Source organism: Henningerozyma blattae, chromosome 7 (genome assembly GCF_000315915.1).
Source record: "Henningerozyma blattae CBS 6284 chromosome 7, complete genome".
Taxonomy (NCBI): domain Eukaryota; kingdom Fungi; phylum Ascomycota; class Saccharomycetes; order Saccharomycetales; family Saccharomycetaceae; genus Henningerozyma; species Henningerozyma blattae.
Genome location: NC_020191.1, coordinates 446,106 through 473,141, shown reverse-complemented (window position 1 = coordinate 473,141; position 27,036 = coordinate 446,106). Strand labels below are relative to the sequence as shown.

General features: G+C 31.9%; 9 protein-coding genes across 9 annotated transcripts; 7 read left to right on the top strand and 2 right to left on the bottom strand.

The window, feature by feature from the left end:
- Positions 1–9: 9 nt before the first annotated feature.
- Positions 10–3,474, top strand: GAL4 (galactose-responsive transcription factor GAL4; the record flags this gene model as incomplete). The annotated part of the gene is made up of 1 exon (XM_004181594.1): positions 10–3,474. One exon carries the CDS (start codon positions 10–12, stop codon positions 3,472–3,474), a length of 3,465 nt encoding a protein of 1,154 aa, XP_004181642.1.
- A 690-nt stretch (positions 3,475–4,164) lies between these two features.
- On the top strand, positions 4,165–8,463 carry TBLA0G01790 (uncharacterized protein; the record flags this gene model as incomplete). The annotated part of the gene is made up of 1 exon (XM_004181593.1): positions 4,165–8,463. One exon carries the CDS (start codon positions 4,165–4,167, stop codon positions 8,461–8,463), a length of 4,299 nt encoding a protein of 1,432 aa, XP_004181641.1.
- Positions 8,464–10,813: 2,350 nt separating this feature from the next.
- On the top strand, positions 10,814–11,329 carry ICY1 (Icy1p; the record flags this gene model as incomplete). Its single annotated transcript, XM_004181592.1, has 1 exon — positions 10,814–11,329. One exon carries the CDS (start codon positions 10,814–10,816, stop codon positions 11,327–11,329), a length of 516 nt encoding a protein of 171 aa, XP_004181640.1.
- Positions 11,330–12,968: 1,639 nt separating this feature from the next.
- Positions 12,969–16,628, top strand: TBLA0G01770 (uncharacterized protein; the record flags this gene model as incomplete). Its single annotated transcript, XM_004181591.1, has 1 exon — positions 12,969–16,628. One exon carries the CDS (start codon positions 12,969–12,971, stop codon positions 16,626–16,628), a length of 3,660 nt encoding a protein of 1,219 aa, XP_004181639.1.
- Positions 16,629–16,857: 229 nt separating this feature from the next.
- VTI1 (v-SNARE protein VTI1) lies at positions 16,858–17,547 on the bottom strand (the record flags this gene model as incomplete). The annotated part of the gene is made up of 1 exon (XM_004181590.1): positions 16,858–17,547. One exon carries the CDS (start codon positions 17,545–17,547, stop codon positions 16,858–16,860), a length of 690 nt encoding a protein of 229 aa, XP_004181638.1.
- A 462-nt stretch (positions 17,548–18,009) lies between these two features.
- YAH1 (adrenodoxin) lies at positions 18,010–18,603 on the top strand (the record flags this gene model as incomplete). Its single annotated transcript, XM_004181589.1, has 1 exon — positions 18,010–18,603. One exon carries the CDS (start codon positions 18,010–18,012, stop codon positions 18,601–18,603), a length of 594 nt encoding a protein of 197 aa, XP_004181637.1.
- Positions 18,604–19,052: 449 nt separating this feature from the next.
- On the top strand, positions 19,053–21,302 carry TBLA0G01730 (uncharacterized protein; the record flags this gene model as incomplete). Its single annotated transcript, XM_004181588.1, has 1 exon — positions 19,053–21,302. One exon carries the CDS (start codon positions 19,053–19,055, stop codon positions 21,300–21,302), a length of 2,250 nt encoding a protein of 749 aa, XP_004181636.1.
- Positions 21,303–21,424: 122 nt separating this feature from the next.
- On the bottom strand, positions 21,425–22,972 carry HFI1 (Hfi1p; the record flags this gene model as incomplete). Its single annotated transcript, XM_004181587.1, has 1 exon — positions 21,425–22,972. One exon carries the CDS (start codon positions 22,970–22,972, stop codon positions 21,425–21,427), a length of 1,548 nt encoding a protein of 515 aa, XP_004181635.1.
- Positions 22,973–25,080: 2,108 nt separating this feature from the next.
- CLN1 (cyclin CLN1) lies at positions 25,081–26,775 on the top strand (the record flags this gene model as incomplete). The annotated part of the gene is made up of 1 exon (XM_004181586.1): positions 25,081–26,775. The coding sequence occupies one exon, from the start codon at positions 25,081–25,083 to the stop codon at positions 26,773–26,775; it is 1,695 nt and encodes a 564-aa protein (XP_004181634.1).
- Between the last annotated feature and the right edge of the window lie 261 nt (positions 26,776–27,036).

Genomic DNA, 27,036 nt, shown 5'->3' with positions numbered 1-27,036 from the left:
TGACCTTTTATGAGCATTGTCACATTGATGAAAGATACAAGTTTACTCAATGACCAAGCTTGCGACTCATGCCGTCTCAAGAAGTTAAAATGTTCCAAAGAGAAACCAAAATGTGCCAAATGTCTAAAAAATATCTGGGAATGCTGCTATTCTCCAAGGGCTAAAAGATCTCCATTAACAAGGAATCATTTAACTAAAGTAGAGAATAGATTGAGTATTCTAGAGTTGTTGTTTAGGGAAATATTTCCTCAAACTGATATTGAAAAAATTTTAAAGTTAGATTCAATATCTAAAATGAGTGATCTATTGAAACGATCAGTAAGAATCCAGTTACTGAAGGAGCTACAATCTACTAACCCAACAGCCCTATTGCATAATACTTCATCCCCAATATTAAAGACTAATTTATTGGAGACGATAACTAATTATGAGATTATTAATGAAATCTCACCACAATCATCTCATCACTCAACCCCTTCACCTTCTTTTTCATCTTCCTCAAGCCGACATATAACTTTACAACACATGCAGCCTTCAATTACCAAATCTGCACGACCTGGGTCAGTATCAAAAACAAAAATAAAATTAGAAAAAATTATCAAGGATAAGTATTCAATACCACAATCATCATTACCCAATGATGCGTTTTTAGGGTTTGATTGGTCAGAAGAAGAAGATTTATCGACTAAAGAAGATGGGATGGGATTTTTGAATGTTGATCCAAACAATAGGGGATACTATGGTGCTTTCTCCATAAGTAATCTCTTAAAGAGATTTGGTCTGATAAATGATATTTTCACCACGGAGATCGTAAGGAATTCAAATGTTATAACTGATCCGTATTCATTAAGTTCAAGAAATGTTACTGCCGGATATATGGATTCATTTTTCAAAAATTTCCATCCATATTTCCCTGTAATTCATAAACAAACTATGTATAAGATTTATAACAATGAACTAGAATCTAATTCGAAATATCAATGGCAATTATTATTCAATACAGTTTTAGCTATTGGTGCATATTGTACTAATGGTACATTATCCGACGTGGATTGGTTTTATTATCAAAATGCAAAGTCTCATTTAACAAAAAAAATATTTGAATCTGCATCATTATCCCTTGTTATATCATTATATTTACTTTCTCATTACACATCATGGAGAAATAAACCAAATACTGCATACCTATATCATGGTCATTCAATGAGAATGGCAATAAGTTTAGGCCTTTATAAAGATCTACCTTCTAACATCAAGGATCCAGTAATTAGAGAGCAAAGACGAAGAATTTGGTCTTGTTTATATTCAAGGGAATTTGAGTTTTCTTTAATTTATGATAGGCCAATACAATTTGTCGGCTATTCTTCTACTTTTAGTTCTAAGAATAACGAAATTTCCATAGCTATCCCTTCATCAATGGATGATAATCAGAAACATACCACTAATCCCTCAATCTATTTGAATATTATAGAATTACAGCGCCTTAACCAATTATATATTGATTGCTTCTTAAATGATTCAATCAAATATTCCGATGATTTGCATACAACAATACCGTCATCTTCATTGACTACTTCTACTTCTTCACTAACAAGTGATCATAATTCTTCATCACCAAACTCTACCATTTCAGCTAATTCTTCAATACAAAATCAAAATACCAAAAATAAAAAGTCAAATTTGAATGTTATTAAATGTTATAAATTTATTAAAGACTTAGATACACTATTAAAACAAAAACCAAAATATTTACAGAATGATATTTCTTCTAATGCATTGGTTAATTACTTGCATGAATACCCATGGCTGTCATTTACAAGATACTTTTTAAAATGGAAAAAGGAGTACTTAATTATACACATTATTAGAAAATATTTCATTACAAATAATTACACTGCTGACAAAAAAGATTTTAGTTTTGAAGTTGATAGATTAAGCTCAATTCTACTGGAAAATTCTCAAAACACAATCATGTCTGTCTCAAATTTTATAAATAACCACGATCTAACTCCATTTAATGCTTGGTATTGTACGTTTTTCTTATTTAACGCATTATTAATTCCATTATCAAGTGTAATTAGATTGAAAAAATCGACAACAATTATTCATAATTCGAACTCATCTAAAAATATCAAAGCAATTGATGAATTGAGCTTTGTATCAGGTTACACCAATCCAAACGATTTAAATCAATATATGAACCAAATTATAGAAGGCTTAAATATTTTGAAGAGAATCCAAGACTCAAAAATGGTTAATTGCGATAAATATATTCAAGTAATAAAATTTTTAGCTGATCCTTTTATAAAAGACATTAAAGTTATCAGGGATTCTACCGATCTCACAAATTTTAAGCCAAATTCCTCTAATTATTTAAAGAAGGAAATGAACGAATTGGATATTTCTAATATTAATATGGAACATTCTTTTGCCAATACAATTCCTACCAACCCTCCAGTTGTTTCTAGAAACAATGGACACAATTATTATAACCATTATAATTATATTACAGAGCAAAATAATAATACCACGCTGGGAGAGAATTTTGCTATGGGAAACAGTGGACCCATAAATATTAATGGTAAAATTATTACAACCACTCCAAATTTTGACTGTAGAATAAATAATTCGCCGAGTATAGAAACATCTTCCAGCTTTAGTGATTTAATGAAGTTACTGTCAAGCTCGAATGGAAACTTAACACCTCCACCACAAATCCAAGCTCAAATGCAAGCACATCTTCAACAACAGTCCCAGCTAAATAAAAATCCTAATATATCTCAGCAATATTCAACAATAATAACACAATTACCTGTTAAAACAGGGTTAACATCTACTCAAACAGCATTACCTTCTTCAATCCCGAATTCAAACATTGGACTCTCTCCAATGTCTCAATTTTTATCACAATCACAAACTAATTCAAACGCAGTAACGAATCCCGGAATGACCAATTTACCTAATCAAAATATACCTATCCAAATAAAACCCATAGATATCCCATCTCCACATTTTCCTAAACAAGCTGCTTTCAATGCAGGTAATTCTATCAATATTCTGCCAAACTCAAACACTAATCATATTTATTCGATCCCAAATTCTCCATCAGTCTTAGTTACAAATGGAACTTCTTCAACTAATTTTGTTAGTACAACTTCTACAGCGACAAACACAGCCGAAACAGAAGGCATTATAAATGTTAACACAGCTAAACAAAATACAGATAATCAAAATACCGAACCCTCTAAGGCAATCTTACCTATTTGGGCTGATCAGACTGCATATAGTACATTTGGAATTGCCCCAACAATGTTTAATACTACTACAATGGATGATGTTTATAATTATTTATTTGATGATCAAGAGACTCCACCTAATGCTAACAATGCAGCTAATCTTACATCAACTTATACGTCTCCCAAAATTGCTCAGCCTAACACACCAGAGCAAGAGACCACGGAACCAGATAAATAATTAAGTATTATTTCCAGTAATAGATAACCTTTCTTTTATCTCCCACATTAAGCTTTTTTTTTATAAATTTGTCTTTTTATTTTGAGATACTTGATAAAAATTTATATCTTACTATTCCGTCTTTATTTTTTCCAAAATAAAGTGTAATACCTATACAAACTTATACAGTTGTTTATTTAACTTTATATAATTGTAATTTTTACCCCATTTTTTCCCTGCTTAGGGTTTTTAGCTAAATTTTTTTTTCCCTTAGGGTTTATATTTCTCTAAAATATGCACTCAATTGTCATACTTAGTGAATAATTCAATGCACGTTAATTCGATATACCTTACACATAGTGTTGTATCATTACCTCTATGGCAGTATTGACTGCTATCAACAGTTTCTTGTTTGTTGACAAAGCTTATTCCGTACACCACCTCTAATTGTGTCACATGCTAATATTTACTGTCGTCATTGTTGATTCCGGAAAATACTGATGGAGGCACTAGACATCGGACCAACAGAAATCTGAGACAGTTCCCACTTTCAAATTAAGGATATGTAACAAATATCAACAAAAGACATTTTTTAAGATATTTGAACTTTGTTATAGATTGTGATTAAGAAATTTGTTCGATCTGACAACCGATTTTTATTGAGTAATAATACATAATTCAATAAAAATAAATTCATAAAAATAACACGCTATGGCCAAAAAGAAGAAGGGCAACAAGAAACAAGGTAAAAATAGTAACCTCAATTCTAATTCAAATTCGAATGTTACTAGTAGTAACGCCTCTATGAACGAAGAATCTTCCATTGATAGTAGTCCAATTAAAGGTGGTGTAACTGGTGGTGTAGCTGCAAGAATTGCAGCTTTGCAAGCAAATAGTAATACAGACTTCGGCGCTTCCAAATCAACAACGGATCAGAACGTTGATCCTGACGTTAAAAACGATGAATCTGATGAAGAGCTGTTTCATGAAGCAGGGGAAGGAGATTTTACACATGAATTAAAACTCCAGAATGATTTAGACGATGATTTGAATGCTCCAATAAACAAGGAAAATGCTGGAGAAGAAGAAGAGGAAGATCCTGCAGTGATTGCTGAAAGAAGAAATAAACATGTTGCTGCTAATTTGAACGCTCTTATAGACGATTTCGACTTCCTCGATGGTGGAAAGACAAATGATATGGATGATAATTATGACGAGGATGATGACGATGACGATGACGAACAGGCAAATGACATGCTCTTTCGTAAACCACCTATTAGAAAACAACCTCCACGCCTGGACATAAAAAGAGATCCTGCCCCAATAACCCCAGTAGATCAAATCTTTGGTTTAACTTCTCCACCAGGTATTTCTCACACCAAAGAAGCACATATTTCTAATACTGTCACTCCAGTGGAAAGTTCGTTTGATGTAAATCCTAAAAAAGATGTTAGTAACCCACCTAATGAAACCATTAATACAATACAGCCTAATCTCCACGAATTTTCTGAAGAAAAAGGTACAAGTACAGATGAGAAAACTTCAATCTCCAAACCATTTGTACCAGAATATAGAAAGCCAGTTACTGATAATCAAGATTCGGAATTAAAGCAAATACCACAAATTCCTGAACGTAGAAAACCTGTTTTCGAAAGACATAAACCAGACATTAAACAACCATTGGATTCAGAAACAAACCCTTTCCTGAACTCCATAGATTCTTCTGCTGTTGATAAAATATCCGAAGTTGCTGCATCACAAAATATTTCTACACTTGGTTCTGAAAAAGATGCTGGCCCAGGTTTAGAACCACCATTAGCACCAACTAAGACACCAATTACCGAGCCAGTGGTTGAGCCAGTAACTAAACCTGCAATTGAATCGGTAGTTGAAACAGAAATTGAACCTAAGACTAAGCCTACCGTTGAACCTAAAGCCGAGCCTCCCGTTGGATCCAAAGCCGAGCCTACTGTTGAACCTAAATCTAAGCCTACCGTCGAACCAGTAGTGGAACCAGTAATCGAACCAGTACTTGAACCAGTATCCGAGCCAGCCCCCGAGCCAGCCCCTGAGCCAGTATCTAAGCCAGTAAATGAACCAATTATTAAACAACTAGTGGAACCTGTTGCAGAACCAATAAATGAGCTAGTTACAAATCCAACCAGTAAACTAGTTACAGAACCAGTAGCTGAGACAGCAATTGAGCCAGCTGTTGAGCCAGTCTCCAAACTACCTACAGAACTAATTACTGAACCAGAAGCTAATCCAATAGCTGAATCAGTTGCTAGACCAGCAGCTGAGTCAATAGTGGAATCAATCGCTGAATCAGATGTTACACCAATCGTTAAACCAGAAATAGAATCAATCATTCCTCCGACTACAAGACCAATTGAAGAATCTGTGGCAGAATCTGTCTCAGAACTAGCCGCCAAATCAGTTACCGAACCACATATGGAAACTGCCCCACTACCAGTCTCTGAGCCGGTGGTAGAACATACTAGCAATAGAAGTATTGGAAGACCTGTACCAGTGGAAGTTAGTGTCGATAATCCTGTTATTAATGTCCCTAAAATTGTGGCGGATGATGAAAATAAATTGCCTTCCATGAATCCAGAAACCAAAGAAGGAATTAAATCTTCCAACCAGCTTAATATTGCTTCAACTGAGCCCGATATTGATGCTGCAAAAGAGGTATCCCTTGGAATCAATGATAACATGAAGAATTCTAACGAAGATACTATCGAAACTAAGCCAGTTTCTCCTAAACTTCCTCCAAGAAAAACAGTATCTGAACTAAGAAAGAACATTAGTCCAACATTACCACCAAGGAAGAAAAATAGTATTGCTGATACTCCTACTATTTCTAAATCTGCTGATAAAGAATTACCAAAAATTCCTGAAAGACCAAAACCTAAATATGCAGTTCCACCTCCACTTTCTGAAGAAATGAAGAATGAAACTTTCAGAAAAAATGTTGCTCTAACACATGCTAGATCGGAACCACCAAAATTACCTCCAAACCGTCCTCGTGGCAACAGTAAAGTTGCAGATCCAAGTGGATTATCTAAGAATGCGGAAGTCAATTTAATTGCAAGTAGATTTAAAGCCACTAGCAGTCATTATAATAAGGCAGATCAAAAAGATAGAGATCAATTAGACCAAGGTCAAAATATTCTAAGAGATTCATATGCAAGCTTATTAAAGACATTAAATTTAGTTGTTAATCAGGATACTACATTAGAACCACCTTTAACACCTGGTGATGATGAAAATGCATTAAAAGATGTAGATTGGACTTTCTGGACCCAAGTGGTAAATGATTTTCCCACTGTTGCCTCTAATGAACCTGAAAAATTAGAAGAACGAATTACCAATGGTATCCCATCCCAAATTCGTGGTATAATTTGGCAATTGATTGCCAACTCTAAATCCCAAGAATTTGAAGATATTTATACAACTTTATCCACCGCAGAAACTCCGCACGAGGCCAATATTCGTAGAGATATTAGGCGTACAAATTTTGTGAATGAATCCAAGACTGAAGCATTATTTAATGTAATTAAAGTCTATTCAATTTATGATCCTGATGTTGGTTATACTCAAGGTATGGCATTCATTGCCGCACCATTAATATTAAATTTCGAAAAGGAATCCGATGCGTTTGGTCTATTAGTTAGATTAATGAAATCATATGGCTTACGTGATTTCTTTTTAACTGATATGCCAGGATTAATGATTACATTATATCAATTTGATCGATTGTTAGAAGAGAATTCCCCTATGTTATATAGTCATCTTGGACGTGAAGGTATCAGATCTACCATGTATGCTACACAATGGTTTTTAACTTTTTTCGCATATAAATTCCCATTAGGATTTGTATTAAGAATTTATGATATTATATTTGTGGAAGGTATTGAAGTTATATTAAAATTTGCAGTTATATTAATGTTGAAGAATCAAGAAAAATTAAAGAAATTGAAATTTGATAAATTATTGGAATTCTTGAAAGGTGAATTATTCAATTATTATTTGAAAGATAAACCATTAGAGAATTCAGATGATAATGCTAGTATTAATACTTATCCATATAGTACTAATGGTACAGTGACCTCCCCATCTAAGAAGAGCAGTAGTAGTAATATAAAGACAAAAAACACAGACAAGATAGATGTTTATAATTATAATATTGATCAATTTGTCAAGGATGCGATTAATGAAGTGACAATCACACCAATTTCATTAAATCGGTACAAAGAAGAGTATTATGAAATTCATGAAGTGGAAAAGCAAAAAGAAGAACAATATGAAACTGTTCGTATTCAAAATAAACAATTACAAAAAGAAGTTAAAAAATTGGAACATGATTATACTGTTTTGAATCGTGAGCATGTTCAAATTGCTAATGAATTGATCAATAATAGATTAAAGACTGAGACATTGGCGGATGAGAATAATGATTTGAAATTAAAGATTTTGGAATTGAAAAAAAACATTGAAGAGAAAGATCGAAAGGCTAAGTTATCCAAACCTGATTCTAATATACCGATTGATCTGAAGGAAGATTTAGAAAGAACCATGAAACGGAATAGTGAGGTGATGAATGAAAATATGAGATTACAAGATCGTGTGGAGTTACTAGAAAGCAGAGTAGAAGACTTATTACGGGATAAACGTGAATTACAAGGAAATATACTTGCCAATGACAAAAAAGATGTTTTAAGTGAAACCTCAAGTGCATCTCATCCTCGTCCTCATTTGCATACGCATGATATAATCCAAAACATCAACGCAAAGACATCTACTAGCCCATCTCTTAATAATAATACCCTTAATAACGAAGAAAGCCAAAACACCACTATCCAATCACCATCTCATTCCACTACAAGCCCTAACCCTAACACAGCCAGTGGTTCGAGTAGCAATACCCAAACTAGTCCTAAAAATTTACAAGGATTAGGAGTGTCTGGATGGCATGGGTTTAAGAAAGTGTTTAAGCCTACATCGTAAAGAGATCGAATTGATTTTGGCGGATGAACGGATCAATATTATTTACATTTTTTATTTACATATTTTTTTTATTACGGTTATTTTGTAAGTAACCGACCTACAATAAATATATATATATATATAATTTTAATCAAACCATATTAAGACACTTCGATTAATTTTCCTAAACGGTACAGCCAAGCATTTCGACACGCATGTGCAATAAATAGTTGTAAAATACACATAGCTTAAATTGTATAACTCTTAACGTGCATAGTTTTCACAATTAACTATATTAATCTGAAAGGGAAAGTGTGGTGGATCCCAACAGAAAAGAAAAATGAATCCACGTGGTGGGCCTGGATCATGTTTTCTATTTTCTCTACATCTTGGCAAAACAGGTGATGAGATTTCAAACCTAAAATCAGGCCCTAATTACAATCCATTATGGGGGCAAACGTGTACTTAAGTATTGTTTACATATTTAATAGTGTCTATTAAACCAATTGAGTATAAACGACAAGAAAAAGAAAGGAGGGTAGTGAGACGGAAGGGTTGGGTAACACCAGTTTGATCTATTAATAGAGAAGAGTGTTGATGTATCGAATGTGTTTAAAAATAAAAGGGTTAAGCCAAAAAAGTCTAAATCACGAAATATTAAATAGAAAAGGGTAAGGATGGGAGAGTGAACGTTGTACGAACAATAGAAGTTAAAGGAACTTGGAAGAACGTGGAGGCTGTAGAGATTTCGTCAACAAAGGGTCTCTGTATTGGGAATCTGTAGTATATTGAAAAAAAAAGAAAACTAGCAAGAAAGAAAGAGAAAAAGAATAGACGGTGAGACAGAGACAGAGACAGATAGGCTGACGGCTGTACGGCATGATAAGAGTAACGATAAAGCAAGACCCTTGAGAATGTGGATTCATTAAGGTTTTGGATAAGACAGCGATAACCTTAAACCATTGTTGATAACCTTTAAAGCAGAAACAAGCAAAGGCAAACAACAAGGGTACGGGGTGTTCTCTGCTGGTAGAGAGGTCACGTTGCATGAGTTCCCATTCCAATAAGGGTTATCTGGCCACGGATCCCTTTTTGCCTACAGTGTTCGATTCGATTCGATTCGATTCGATTCGATTCGAACCATTATTTTCTTGCTTAAGGATATCATCTTCCATTTCTATTTGCTTGATTTGGTTAAAGCATATGGAATACTCTCTTGGATAAATATTTTTTTAATTAGCAATGCATGGGCTGTGAAACCCACGTAGTGAATATCTTTTTGCCTGACTCATTTTATTTTTTGGTGAAAAACTTTTTTTTTCATTCCCGATTAGTGATTTTTCCATTTCGTTCTTCGTATTTCGTATTTTGTATTTCGTATTTTTCCATATGTCATTTGTCATATGCTATTAGCCATAAATATTTTCTTTTCCATTTTTTTTCACTTGCCCAGAAAAACCCGCAGAAAAACGCTCCACCACCACATTTGGGAGGAGGAGTCTAATTGGTAATAATGGTAAATTAATTGGTAATTGACCATCCAAGCTGAATAATTTACCAAATTTTATTTGCTGACCCGTGGAGGGTGAGTTTAATGAGCCAATGGGTTACTGTTTATGCTAGTGTTAATATTTGGTTGACTCACCAAGGTGCATGCGGAATCTACACCTGTTTGTCAATCAAAATCAGTTGGTTTCACGTTGTTCACAGAAAGAGATAGATTATGGTGGAAGGTTGAGCCCGTGGAGGGTGTGCAGAGAAAACTACTAGATTGGGTTCGAGATCATGTCACAACAGTATGGTAACCCGTTTGTAGATTTGTTTACTAATATGGCCCGTGGAAGAAAGTGTGGTGGACAATAACCTATGTGGACTTGACCTCGGATAGATTAACGTTTAACACACAGTTATGGCCCAGATTGCGGTGGTTATTATTATCCATCACGGTTATTATGACCTTGGTTATTGGGTTACACCCGTGGCCTCCTATGTGGATATTTCTGTGGTTATTCCTGGTTATCTGTTAATAGAGAAAACACCCAGTCATCAGAATGGCGCTATCTATTTGCCATACACGTTGTGAAATGTATGCACACCTCTTAAAACAAGCGGTATTTGCTACCAGGATGAGTAACCCCATTATACAGAGTCTGGCTGGTGTAAAAGATATATATATATAACCTACGATCTATCTCTAGGAGCATTCCTAGGATCAGATTTTCTCTTGGGTGTTTGTATCTTGTTGTACAAAATCAACTAACTAACTAACTAACTAACTACCTAACAGATTATTATACAGCGATACACCACACCATAGTGTAATAGATAATACCACCCACTCTTACTACAACATATCATATAATATATCATAATGGCCAAGATTTACATTGAAGATTATTTTGTTGGAAACAAGTTAACCACAGATTATTTCCTAGAGGACCCGGCCTCTTCCACCCCATCTAATTTGACAGTCACAGAATCGTTCACATACAACCCGCAATTTGATTACAATCAAGCGCAAGATAGTGGTAATTATGAAGTGAGTAATAATTACACCACCTCCCACTCAAACAACTACAACAGTAATGATGATGAGGACATTTTTTTCCTAGAAACTTCCGACTCTAACATCACAGACAACACAAGTATAACTTTGGATCGTCAATCGTTCACCCAGCTGAGTACACCTTTCGCAGTAGGGACCAACAACTTCCAAAGCGGCTCTTCTAGTAGTCTTCCGATCTTAACCACCACGTCTCCTCACAAATCTACCACAAGTCCTAATAGCAATAGTAATAAGAACGTCAGCTCAAGTATAACCTGGCATCCGAACGATGTATTTAATGCTGCTCAGAACAACTACAGAAACTGGTTGAATAGTGTCTGAAAATAATACCAAAAAACAACAACAAAAAGACAAAAAATTTACAAACGTTTATTACTTGATACACATACACTAATATTTTCATGACCATCTCAACCAGCTCCCAGCTCCCCGCTCCCCGCTCATCAGTACACCTATATACATACCTTTAGCTTTTAATTCTTACATATTCATTTTTTATCCTTCAACTCTAGACCAAGTTCTAGGCTAGTTCCTATTTTGCATTTAGTTAATTATATAACCTACTCTAATAGACATCGCGACTGCTTTCTAGTCCAATTTGGTTTTTTCTTTATCTATACACTTATCTATAGCCTTATCTATAACTTTATGACTATCTATTGCGTTATCTTTAGCACTATCTAGTGCGTTATCTTTACCCTTACCTTTACATTTACCTTTACACTTTACACTCAAGATCCAATTATATCTGTGATATAGTATCTGATATTGTATCTACGATTCGATTGGATCTCTCTTCAAATATATCCGTCGGCCAATCTTCTCGCAGTTTCTCCCGGATTCTACCTGTTTTTCCTCGTTTCTCCGTCGGAGATAAATATAGGAGGCATTTGTATGCTTTCCCACAACAGGAAATCTTTTTCCCTGCCACTTTTTTAGGGGCGGCTTCCGGTGGCAAATCTGGAATGAGGAATATAAAAGGGGCTATGACTCGGAAAAAACTCGATCACCCCGATTCTTCATTGGTCTTACTTTTCCCCTTCCAACTGTTTTGGTTGGGTCAGTTTTTTTTTTTAGTTGCAATTATTTTTAGCTTTGTCGTCCTATTCGTCATAGAGCCAGTCAATTTTGTACTAGAAATAGAAAAACTTTATTTATTAAGAGTATTTTACATTGTCTAGATTCGTTTGATTGGTTAAATTTCTCTACTTTAGTTAAACGTTCTTTTGTTTGTTCATTCGTTTGTTGCGACAAAGAATCTAGACTTTCTCTTTGAAAAAGACACGGTTCAAGTTTCTCTGCTAGAGTTGTGTCCCTTTTTCTTCCATTTTTATTTTATTTTATTTTATTTTATTATTTTATTTTATTTTATTTTGTTTTATTTTTTGAAAAAGTAGTTCTTCCGCTAGACTTCATATACCTTCAAGTTACCATTTTGAAGGTGGGTTGCCTGTTTCTAGCGGGCAAATTGGCGAATTTTAAGGGGTGTCTCAATTCGTACACTCTGCTGAGAAAATATATAGCAAAAATCGAAAAATACTCGATCCAATTAAACCCCGCCTTTTGTTGAAAGAAAAATACCTTTTGCTTGTTAGTTAAGCTGTATTTTCTACTGAGGGGGTTTTCACCACTTTTCATTTCTTTTCTTTTTGCCTAACTTTAGAACAATCAAATACGTCAAATCATAAATTTGTTCATCTTTTAATTTAGTTACGGTAAGTTGATAGTAGACCAAATAGATCATGATTGTTTGATATAGTTGCTTTCTTTCCAACACCTTTCTGTAAAATTTTTCTATTTCGACTATCGTACACTATATAAGTACACAGGTTTCCATACCTCTTGGTTCATCATTTATAGTATCCACTCCCCCTTTCCCTTTTTCTCTGTCCTTTTCTACGTTCCTTGTTTTAAAACAGCAACTTTAAGTTAAATTAAACGTGATATACAAATATTCAATATGATTCCCTTTGCCTCTGAAGTGATTGATTCTACTGTAGAGGAAAAAAGATTAAAAACAAATAAAGAAAACAATTTCAATTGGTATAGATGGGGTCCCTATCTAAGTGAAAGATCATGGGCCACTGTCCGTGAAGATTATTCATATAATGGTGATGCTTGGAACAACTTCCCCTTTGAACATGCTAACGCAAGAGTATTTAGATGGGGTGAAGATGGGTTATTTGGTGTATCAGATGCTAAACAACAAATCTGTACCAACGTGGCTCTTTGGAATGGTAAAGATGAAAGATTGAAAGAAAGATTATTTGGGTTAACAGGTCATCAAGGTAATCATGGTGAAGATGTTAAAGAATTATATTATTATCTCGATAATACACCAACTCATTCTTATATGAAAGCTTTATATAAATACCCGTTTACAAAACCTTTCCCCTATAAACAATTGATTGAAGAAAACGGTAAGCGTGGGTTTGAAGATAAAGAATTCGAAATTTATGATATCGATGGCATGTTTAAGGATTCCAAGACAAATGATAATTGCTACTATGATGTTTTTTTCGAAATGGCTAAAGATGATGAAAATCCAGAAGATTTAAGTTTTAGAATTACCGTTTATAATAGAAGTGAATTGAATTCAGGTGAATTATATGTTATTCCACAAATGTTTTTTAGAAATACTTGGGCATGGGAAGTTGATGAAGAAAAAAGAGAAGCCAATAAACCTTGGTTAGAAAAGGATTCCAATTCTTCAAACTTAATTAATGTTCATTCACAAAAATATGGTGAAAGGAAAATTGTATTTCAACCTTCACCAGGTGTCTTTGCAGTAGATGAAAATGGTAATCCATTAAATGAAGAAGACGAAGATACTGATGATGATATTGAACCAGAATTATTATTCACAGAAAATGAATCGAATTTAGTTAAATTATTTAATGAGAAAAAAAATAAATCAGAATTTACCAAAGATGCCTTTGAAGAATACTTGGTTAAAGAAAATAGAGATTCAGTGAATCCAAAAAATAGAGGTACAAAAGCTTGTGCTGTTTATCATTTCCCCAATATTCCACCAGGTGAATATGTAACAGTAAGATATAAATTTACTAATGATTTTAAAGATAGCATATTTCAAGCTCAAGATTTATCTTTATTAGATGAAGATGCATTTGATCATGTCTTTGAAGATAGAATTGAAGAGGCTGATAATTTCTATTGGAGAATTAATCCTTTACCAATTAATGAAGAATTAAGAAAAATTCAAAGACAAGCTTTTGCAGGTTTATTGTGGACAAAACAATTTTATCATTTCATTTGGGAAAATTGGTATAATGGTGATCCAAATATTAGACCAGCTCCACCAAAAGATAGAGCTAATGGTAGAAATAAAGTCTGGAAAAATTTATATATTGATAACATTTTATCAATGCCTGATAAATGGGAATATCCATTTTTCGCATCTTGGGATACTGCCTTCCATTGCATTCCATTAGCCATGATTGATCCCGAATTTGCTAAGCATCAATTAGATTTACTGACAAGAGAATGGTATATGCATCCAAATGGTCAAATTCCCGCTTATGAATGGAATTTCTGTGATGTAAATCCACCTGTTCATGCTTGGGCTGTTTATAGAACCTTCAAAATTGAAAGAAATCTATACGGTCGTGAAGATAGAGTCTTTCTAGAAAAAGTTTTCCAAAAATTATTGTTAAATTTCACTTGGTGGGTTAATAGAAAGGATACTGAAGGTAGAAATGTCTTTGAAGGTGGGTTTTTAGGTTTAGATAACATTGGTATCTTTAATCGTAGTGAACCTTTACCCACTGGTGGTACTTTAGAACAAGCTGACTCCACTGGTTGGATGGCGTTCTTTGCCTTACAAATGCTAAATATTGCTTTAGAATTGGCTAAAGAAAATCCAGTTTATGAGGATATTGCAAGTAAGTTTTTCCAACATTTCATTTTAATTAGTGATTCAATGTCATTTGAATATACTGTTGATAATAGTTCTGGAGAATTAAAACAAATTATTAAACAAAATCTTTGGAATGAAGATGATAAATTTTATTACGATGCAATTTCTTGGGGACCTCAACATAGACAACAAATTCCAATTAGATCTTTAGTAGGGTTAATTCCATTGTATGCAGCAATGACACTAGAACCACATTTGTTAACAAAATTCCCTAATTTTAAGAAGAGAGTTGACTGGTATATTGAAAATAAACCAGAAATATTCGATAGAAATGTAGCTTCAATGAGTAAAAGAGGTGTTGGTGAAAGATTATTATTGTCTTTGGTATCAAAGGACAGATTAAAGTCAATTTTAGAGAGAATGTTGGATGAAAATGAATTTTTATCTCCATATGGTATCAGATCATTATCTAAATATCATGAAAAACATCCATTTGAAATGCATGTCAATGATTCCTTTTATCAAGTCAAATATTTATCAGGTGAATCAAATTCCGGTATGTTTGGTGGTAATTCGAATTGGAGAGGTCCAATTTGGTTCCCAACTACTTTCTTAATCGTGGAATCTTTACAAAGATTCTTCTTATATTATGGTGATAGCTTTAAGGTCGAATGTCCAGTAGGTTCAGGTAATTTGTTGAATCTTGCTGAAGTTGCAGAAGAGATTGCTTACAGAATGATTTGTTTATTCATGCCTGACAAAGATGGTATCAGACCAATATTAAAAACAAATGATTTTAAACCTGAAATAAAATCAGATGAAGAACAAAAATTAGATGTATCACAAAATGAATCTTCCATTCCAATTAATAAGGAATTAGACACTGTTGAAAATATTTCAGATCAAGAATCTTCCTCATCGCCGATGTCAATGACTTCTTCATCTTCTACATCAGCTCATAATTCAAATAAAAAAGAAAGTTGTCCTGATTCTAATGATGATTTGTCATGCACCGATACAGCTACTGGATCTTTGAATTCAGATTCCAATGAAGATGATATCAGAAAGGGAATTAAGAAGGCCTTCGAAGATGATATTCAAAAGATACAAAGAAAAGACGTCAATAGGAAAAAAGAAAAAGAAGAAGAAATCAAGCCATTGGACACAAGCTATCTATCAACAGATCCTCATTTCAAAGAATACATTACATTTTTCGAATATTTCGATGCCGATACTGGTAGAGGCTTAGGTGCTACTCATCAATGTGGTTGGACATCAATTGTATCCAAATGGATCAATGATTTAGCCTTATCACAAATGAAGAACCCACGTAAAACAAGGTCTAATTCGCTCTATTCCACAACTACTGCAACAGATAGCAGTTCTGTACCAATGGCCGCTGACTATGGTCTTGATGAACCTAATAAATGGCTAATGTCTACAAGACGTAAGAGTGCAAAGTCTATGGTTTACTTCACCGGTACTGTATTAGAATTAACAGAAGAAGAAAAATTACAACATACGCTAGGTGGTGCAAAGACTGGTGTTACTCCAAGGTCGAGTATTGCCGAAGCTTCTTCAATGAAATCCTCATCTAAACAGAAACCATCTTCAATAGAAAATGCTCATTACTTTGAAAATGAAGTTATTAAAAAATTAAAGGATAAATTGAGGAAGATGTCGGTCGATAGTAGCAAGAGTAGTGAAGATGATGATCAAGACAGTGAATTGCACTGCTATTAAGTTAGCTACCCTTCACATATAATGTTAGAATTATGTTTAAATACTATTAAATTAATGATTGTTTATTTCTATTTTGTTGCAGAATGAATATATATATATATTTCGAAAAAAGAGTCAAAATCAAATTGAAGACGTCGAATAGAAGTTAAAGAATTGGAATTATAAATTTATTATATAAGTAAAATGTAAAATGCTTGCTACTGAAGAAAGAATGTTAAATGTATTACAGTTACTTGAATTTTGCAAATAACACTAATAATATTAATAGAATTAAAACTGCAATGATAGCGTAACTAATAAACTTATTTGCCACCAATCTTCTTGACATTGTCTTTAAAGTCTTTATACTTTTATCAACATATGAATCAGCTTGGAACAGCGTTGATCTTGCATTTTCAAGGGTTTCACGCTGAGACCTTAAATCATTCATAATTTGAGAGCCAATATTTTCTGTTTCATTAGCTATTCTTGTGGAGTCACGTAATCTTTCTCCTGTTTTCTGAAGAATCGAATGATTTTTAATTAATTGTTGCTTTTGTTCATCTGACAATGAGTTCCAATTGTCAGGTAGTTCACCATCATTATCCATGTTGAAAGATGCACCGCCAAACAGCCTATCTCTATCATTTAAGTCCATTAAATCGTTAAATTTAGCGGTAATTTTTTCATTTAATTCAGTTTTATAATTCCTTAATTTGGATTTCCAATTAGCTTTTTCATTTGAGTTTATTATAGAATTGTTGATTTCAATATCTATTTGATCTAACAGATCAATTAATTCATCTTTTTGAATCTCAATTTGTTTTAATGTAGAATTTCTTTGTGGTAATGATTGTGTGTCGGCAATAGATATGTTATCAACTGTTTGATTTAAAGTTGTTTTAAATTCTTGTTCATATGAAGATAGCAGAGTAGACATGGTTATTCAACTTGATAAAATATTTCTTATCTCTATTTTTTTTTTGTAGCTTTTTCAATATCTCTTAATCAATAATTATCTGGACTATATATTACTTTAGTCATTACTTAAGAGGCTTTGTCATTCTATTAGGAAGCAAAAATTTCAGGCCCCTGCTTGCACGTGATCACCAAAAAAATTTCGTGCAAAGTATCAAGTAAAGGCAAGAGATGCTAATAAATACTAGTTATAGCGCATGGCCTATATACTTTAAATAGGTTAAATTATTATTACAATGATATGACTCTAACTTCTATCTATTTTATCTTTTAATATTATACATAGCCAATTGGGTGTGACACTCATCGGAACTTAGTAAGAACTCTACCGAGACAACCTATAAAAGGAGTCATAGAAAATACGATAAAGCAAAAGAAACGAAAATCCTTAAAAAAAAGTACGAGAACAGACAATATAATAAACATGTTATCGCTCACAAATTGCATTTCTAAGAAATCATCACTTCTTTGGAAACCATTAACCAGTGGAAGATTATTTTCGTCATTAGCCTCATATAAGTACGCCCTCAGACATAGCACATTTAATGATCCTACTATATCTCTTAGACGTCATCCAAAGGCAATTAATTTTTATAAATCACAAGTAAGATCATTTTCGTCAACACTAACTACTTTTCATGGCCACCTTAATCCTCCAAAGCCAGGTGAAGAATTGCATATTACATTTGTCTTAAAAGACGGAGAACAAAAGACATTTGAAGTTAGCGAAGGGGATTCCTTATTAGATATTGCTCAAGCACATAACTTAGACATGGAAGGTGCATGTGGTGGATCATGTGCATGCTCTACATGTCATGTCATTGTAGACCCAGATTATATAGATGCTTTACCAGAACCCGAAGATGATGAAAATGATATGTTAGATTTAGCCTACGGGTTAACTGAAACTTCTCGTCTAGGATGCCAAGTGAAGATGAGTAAAGAAGTCGAGGGATTAAGGGTAGCTCTGCCTGCTATGACTAGAAATGTGAGCAACAATGATTTCTCCAATAACTAAACATCATTGCCATCACTTGGCATCTTATTTGTATTTGTATATAATTGTATATAGCCATCTTTAGCATACCATATCATGCATATTTTAAAAGATATGTGATTATTATACTGATGGCCTTTAGCATTTTTGACAGAAGCGGAAAGATTTGCGAGTATTTTTCACTCTGATTACTATTTTTGCATATTTGGTAAACAAACAAAATTCGCGTAATAGATTTGTGCAAAAATAAGCGAATGATGCCATAATGAATATTATTCTTGTGATTATCCCAGCTTTAATTCTTAATAAAATAGTTTTCAATTAGATAAAGTTAGTTTTGATCGGTAATCTGAGTTCTTAATCAATTCAGTTCAACACATAAGATAATTAAATATAATTTTGTATTTTACTCTTTTAAACTGAAACATATCAGATACATATCTAAAACACTTTTGAAGTGAAAATTGAGAATGATATCGAAGATACCCTCCATTAATAGACCTAATATCAGCTTATCGACTACTCACATTCATTCCTCAACTTCAAGTCAAGATCATATCACCAAGAATAACAACAATAATACTACTACTACCAATGACAATATTTTTTATAAGAGACAAAAATTGAACGCTCCAAACGATTATTTTGGTTTAATTCCATCTAATAGTAATGGCACTAACGTGCAAGAGAGTAATAACTCCAGTTTTAATATAACCCCAACATATAATAAATCTAACCATAGTACCAACATTCTAATGGACAATACATCAATACTAAATTCAAAACCTATGATAAATACACCCAGCACTACGATACTAAGCGAAAATGTCTTAGATATACAAAACTCTAATCAAAGCAATATCTTAAAATTTCAAAAGAATTCAACACCAAAGCAAAAATATTTATTTGGTGATGCTTCAACAATCGAAGAGGTAAAGATAGGGAAACGGAATGTGTTGAGGAGTTTAAGCCAATTGAAGAAAAATATACGATCTCTAAATTACGATATAGATAGTTTAACAAAAAAAAATCAAGATTTAGAATATAAAATTTGTAAATTTAAGAATTCTATTAACCTAATAGATAGTAAAAATAAAGATTATGATCTAAAGGTCCAAAATTTAAATGAAAAGCTAGTGCTAGAAAATGAAAATATGAATATATATCTCTCAGAGGTTAAATTAAAATTGGAAAATAAATTAAAAAATATTAATGACGACTTGATTGACAAATATAATGATGAAATTAAAGATTGGGAATTAAAAATCAAAGAAGTTAAAGAAATGAAACCGTCGAAGGAGTTTTTAATTGAATTAGAAGCTCTTAAAGAAACGCTTGCAGAAAAAGAAAATGAATTAAATGAACTAAAAAATAGTAATCAGTTAAAGTTGATTGATTATGAAAATAAACTTAAAGAAGAATTTGAACTATTTAAACTAGAAAAAAGCATGCCTCTTCAAAATTTAACAAATGAATCATACTCTTTGATAGAGCAAATTAAACAACTAAATGAGCAAAAATCAAATTTATTGAAAGAAATTGAAAGCTTAGATTCTCAAATTAGTGACGTTAATAATAACATTGAAGATAAAAATAAAAAGATTGAAGATCTTTCAAATGGTAATATCCCACTAAAATTGGAATTGGAAAAATTAGAAAAAATTTTTGAAGAAAAATTAAAAGAATCAAATGAAATAAAAAAAGAGGCAGAACTTTCAAATATTTCTTATAGGAAATCACTGAATAATTTAAAATTACAAGAATTGAAAAATAAGATATTAGAAAACTCTATTGAGGATTTAAAGGGTACTTTGAGGTGTTATTCTTATCTAAATGAGGAAAATTTTGTTAAGAACTACTCTAAAATTTGTTCAACTATTACTCCTGATTTCAAAATTGATTACTTCTATAAGAATATTCATTTTCAAAATGCAAAGCGAAATAACAATATCAGTACTAATAATAACAATAATAATAGTAATAATAAAGTATTTAAATTCTCAAAAATTTTATCGAATTTAAAATTCCCATCAGAAAAAGAATTATTGGAGAAAGAATATGCTGTGTATCACAATTCAAATCTAAAGAAGAATACAAATTTTACATTATTTTCAATAAGCCCAATTAAATGTTGGGATGAGCTAATTAAACAAATAATTAAGTTTGTATCCACAAATAATAATTATTTAAATGCCAATGTAAACGAGGAAACAATAGAAGATTACTATACTAAGAAAGTTGATTATAAAATAAATTTACAGGTGATCGATAATTTAACTGCGCAAGGAAATTTGATTAACATCGATACAGAAAATAATTCGCTGAAAATTGATGAAACAATTGAGTCTATTGAGCTAAATAATGATATTCAAACTATGCCATTTCTAAATGAAAATGATAGTCCATTGCCAAACATTCAATTATTAACTTTTACATACTGGAATAAATCAACAGATTCAATATCATCTAGCCTTCCTGTGATATTTTATTTTGTTCAAATGAATGGTATACAAAATATGAATGGATTATACAATCTCCTATCAAATAATATTTATGATCATACAAGCATAACGAATACAGTAATTAAGCATTTATTAAACCATACACAAAACTGTTTTCTATTAAATATGCAAGATGAAATCGAACAAGCCGATATTTTTCAAGCTATAATGAACCTGTCGCAAGTTATATATAACTCAAAGGTATCTTCAACATGTTAAATTGTCTATCTATTCATTTGCATCTATACGATTCTTCTATAGAGCTATATAACTAAAGTACTTATATAGAAGGAAAAAACGATCATATTCTTATCAGATTAATTCAAAAGTTTCAGCTTTGTTTATTTTTCAGTCAATATATCCTTAATTAGCCAATTCAATTCAATTCTAGAACCAATATTTCTTTTATCTCTCGGACTAAAAGAGGGTCTATCCTCCAGGTTTGTAAAATCAGGTAAATCATCAATGCTGCTATGAGTTACAATCAATTCATCATCATTCATCATTGTAGAATTTAATAAATTGAAGTGTGCATTTGAATTTTCCAAACTGTTTGGAAATATTTGCATGGAATCGAATAAGTCATCATTTGTTAAAGATATTATTGGATTGCTTGTTACTACATTTTCAACTTCACTATTAATGCCACTAAACTTTGTGGAATCTGTAAGAGTACTATTATCAGAGCTTGAAAAGTTATTATTATGAATTTCCTCCGAAACTGGTTGAAAGACACCATTTTCGTCAGTATCATAGTAATCTGAGTATCTTTTTTCTCTGTATCTAACAGAGTCTATGGTAGTACTTACAATATCTTTTAAATAGTGTTCCAAACCTGTTAATAATATTTCTACGCATTGAGCATTAACTGTCCCAACTAGCCCATGTTCTCTAGCAATCCCAACCATTCGTAGAAAAACTGTATCTTTATCAGGCAAAGAATAACTTTCTGTTGATAATTGTGAATTAAATCCATTCATAATATCTTGTGACCATTCCAATGGTGTTTTTAAATTATTTGTTTTTATTCTTTTTAAAGTGTCAGGGTTTGTTACTATTGGAATCTTTGGGGTTTGGTTTAATCTTGCTTGTAAAATTGAACATAATACAAACCCACGTTTCCCAGCTTCTTTTGTAATTGATTTTAATCTCTCTCTATCATGAATTGGCAAGGACATCACAACTTTTTTATAATTTTCAATTTGAGAATTATGTTTGTTCACTCTTTTAAATTTATTATTAATTAATTTATTATTTGAATTATTACCAAACCCCCATGATCCAACTCCATTTGCTTCATCATTATCAGAACTTCTAATTGAGTTATTATATATACCAATTAAAATTTGATTATGCAATTTGATTAAATAATAATACATATTTGAGGTTGTCGTTGAATTCATAGACAAAGAAGTATTACTTGTATTAGCATTTGTATTAGTACTTGTATTATTATTACTATCGTTTGTTTCTTTGCTAGTTGAGTCATTGGTTGTGGTGGTTAGTATATTTTTAAACATGGAATCGATATCACGACATAATTCCTTTCTAGAAAGTTTCCCTAATATAAAAAGACTAAGCAGCTGAGCGTACTTTGTCCAATTCTCTTTGCCTAATACTGAAGTCAACCCATCTATTAATGATTCTAAATCGACCCTATATTGATTTGTTATGCTATTTGTATTATTATAAATTGTTTGGTGATTATGTACGGCTGGAGAATCATGAGAAATTGATTTATTAATAGCCGGAGGAGATCCAATTTTTTGCAATAATTGAATATTTGTTGATGATGTGATAGCATTAATTGCGTCGGCTTGGGCTAAACCGGATGGAATTGGGGTGTTTATTGTAGATGGTGAAGATTGTTCTTGCTTTATTAATGTCATTTCGTATTGTAAATTATATTTATGAGTTGTACTTCTTTAATTTTTTTTTTTTTCCACTTAAAGATAAATAATTTGAAAATAATTAGTTACACTATATGATAATTGCTTCCTCAAATCTTTTCATTTTATTTATTTAATTGTGAAATAAATGAATGCTATATTAATTGATTTATTTTAATTAAAATAAATGAAATTTGAATTTAATGATAAAATAAGTTTGGATTTCGGAAAAAAACCCGAGGGCTTCGGAAAATTGACATTTGAAAATTAAAAATGTCACATTTTAGTAAAATGACAGAAAAGAAATTCTAAATTTCAAGAATGCTACATATGAACTATTATTTTGGTTATACATTATTATTAAAAGATATCTACATTCAAGAATTGGTAACGTACAGTTATATGAAAATTAAGCTTTAGGCATTTATTGTGCATGGCTAAGAAGTAAACCCTTTTGTCAAGAAAAGGCAGCGCGTAAAAAGATATTCGTGTTTCTCATTTTATCTATATATATCAAAAAATAATTTTTCTCTATATCTTCTCTTAACAGAAAAACCTGTGTTGGAGGAAAACAAATGGCACGAATTTTGTATTTTACTAAAGTAGTGTATTTTACTCAAGCAGTGTATTTTTTTCACTGGTAATTTCAAAATTTCTTGCAAAATTTTTAGTGATTAGATTAGGATATCAAATTCCATTCGCACGAAGCTTACGCGACGTGTATTTTCAATTAAAGAAAAAGATTAGTTATGGTAAAATAGTAGGAAAAGCATTAAGCGTAAAGAAGTATCACTAAAAAAGGTAAAGAGACGAATTAAGGGTTTACATATTGCCTTTTTTTCTGTGATAGGTAATTGTAATATCATTAAACCAGAATTTTCCTTCTATACGGCTCATTCGGCAGTAATTCGTTCATTTTGACCAATCAAAGAATGCACAGATTTGTTACCAGATGGAAAGGCTTACTATCGAGGTTACGCGACACTAAGACACAAACCGGATATTTCACCAGTACCCACTCGATGGGGAGTAGCTTAATCGCACTGCCAATTACACGTAATTCAACAAATTAAATTGATAAAACATACTGCTGGCCTAGTCGAATCGGACCTCAAAAGTAGTTATATGCTAGCAAAAACAAAGCCAAGACACGTCACGATCAAGATTTTGAGACGGACGAGAAGCTTACCAATATATCAAAATCAATAACAGCACCGTTTACCAAATAGGCAAAACAACAACAATACTATTGGCGGGTAACCAGATAGGGAAATTCCAAGGGTGACACAGAAGAGATGCATTCTCCATTCTACGAAATTTCAATAGGCCTAAGATAGCCTTTTTTGAGATCACAAATTTTCAATAACTGTAAAGTGAAGAAACTGTAAAAAAAAACAATGTGAACGAAAACGCAGTTCAAAGAATAAAAAATTCGATGGAAAATGGATGGAAAATATTTTTCGCGTTGTTGTTGCCAGGAAACGAGACGCGAAAGTTGACAAAAATAGCTCATTCAGGAAACTCTCAAGTTGTGGAGGTCCTCAGAAACATCTGCAGCGCAGAAGATCGAGAATAATTTTAAATCGATGAAATTGCCAAATATTTCAAGATTCAATCATCCAACGAGTCATTTCCAGTTGGATGCTATTGGAATTCCACATTAGGCTTATGAGAAATAGGCATTTCGCATAGCTTTGGAATAGAAGTCTGTAGTGAGTGAGATGGCAAAGAATTCGTGTTTTCGTGGTTCTTTGATTCTAAAGCCTTTAAACGGGTAATTTTCATTTAAGAATAATGGAAGCTTAATTAGGAAGAGTTTAATTAATATAGTAGTCATTATTATTGATATTGGCACACAACATAACACTAAATTTCTCAAGGTATACTCTCATATCTCTTGTGTGTTTTGTTTAAAGTTAGCGTTTGTATTTTAGGTGTTGGCAGATACATCGGTCATATATAACCTGGGGTGGTTGTTTTTATTTCTTTGAAGCAAACTTAAAAGTTGATCACTATCTTGTTCTTAGCTTTATACTCAACACATTATATTGACATCACTATCTGTATATATATCATAATTTAATATAGAATATACCGTCGAGCACATAATGAGCTGTACTACCAACACTACTAGATCGAAGTCAAATATCCCACAGAAATTAGGTCTAATCGTTAATGCTAAACAGACTCACTACCCAATTGAATTATCCAACTCAGAGCTATTAAATCATTTTAATGTCATTAATGAATATAACAATGACATTTCCACCAACTCAGTCCAGTTGTCTAATAAATTGAATCCCTCTATCAATTTAATTAACCAACAACCTGAAATGATTCCACACTTAACAAGATATGATATATTATCATTTTTATTTGAATTATCCGTTGTGACAAGGGTCATTCCAGGTGTTTATTATCATGCTGTTCGACTTTACGATCGTTATTCTTCCAAGAGAATTGTCTTAAAAAATCAAGCCAAATTAGTAGTAGCTACTTGTCTTTGGATATCAGCAAAGACCCAAGGTGGTTGTAATCATATCATTAATAATGTATGTATCCCAACTGGTGGTAGATTTTATGGGCCAAATCCAAGAGCACGTATTCCTAGATTATCAGAATTGATTCATTATTCAGGTGGTGAATCCGTTTTTGATAAATCAATGTTCATTCAAATGGAATCTCATATCTTAAGCACTTTGGGTTGGGAAGTGTCAGAGCCTTTAATAAATGATTATTTATTAAATGTGGATGAAAATTGTTTAATTCAATATAAAGTTTATCAAAAGCAATTAGAATTATTCAACAAAAAAAAGATTGAACAACAATTAAATTCAAATTCATCTTCTAGTCCGCAAATCAATGAAGAAGAACAAGAAGAAGATTTAGATTTGCAATTAAAAATTCAATTGATAAATATTAAAAGATTTCTAATAGACTTATCTACTTGGGAACTAGAGTTTTTAAGTTTTAATATTTATGAAATTGCTTTAATAATTTTAAAATTAATTAATAAATATATTAATCCATCAAATTTTATTGAATTTGAACAAAGTTCAATCTTAAATTTACCAGAAATTTCCATTGATAAACAAAATTATTTGATTTCTATTTTTGAATCTTTATTAATAAAAACAAATAAAATTCCAGTTTCATTATATGAAATATATAAAGATCAAGCTGGTATTTGTGATTTTATTACTTTGATTAAGAAATATAATGATTATAATTTATCTACTACTAATAGTAACACAGCTACAATTTCTTCATCAAGTAATACTGCATCTATTAACGTAATAGATGGTTCTCCATGTGGTTATAATACACCCGAAAAAAATTCTCATTATCCAACTCATACACTTTCTTACACAAATTCATCGATGGATTTCAATCTTTCATCCACTTCAGACATAAGTATATTTAGTCATTTCGAACAACCTTCTCCAATAACGCCTTATCCATCAAATACAACTACAAATGTCAATTCAACAATGAATACTAATTCTAGTTTGAATAATGCCCTGGCAAACCTACCCTTAAAATCAAAGCAAATCAATAAGAGTAATTCTTCCTCCATATATTCTAATGACTCACTAATAACTTCCACCACAAGTATAGCAAATAAAGAAAATATACAACCAATTTCAAACACTAATAAAATAACTAATAATTCTAAAATCCCTAATATTATAAAAATTAATAATTCTAATATATTCTTATCTAATTCAGAAGATAAATTTACTTTAAATAATAATAGTACAACTTCATTACTATCGATACCTACCCCAAATTTATCCTCATAATAATTGTTCTTCTTACATTAATAATAACTATAATTATAACGTTTCTGCATTGATTGTCATGGTAATTTAAAAATGTATATTTAATTAAATATCGTAAATAACTTATAAAAAAAATGATTTTCTCAATTTAAATAATATTAACATGATTTTTATATGCTAACCCTTCTAAAGGGGGAAAATAATATGAATGTCTGTCAGGTATCAGCCAATAAAAAAAAGTATAAAAGAATAATAGTAATCTATAATAATATTTTTTTGTTT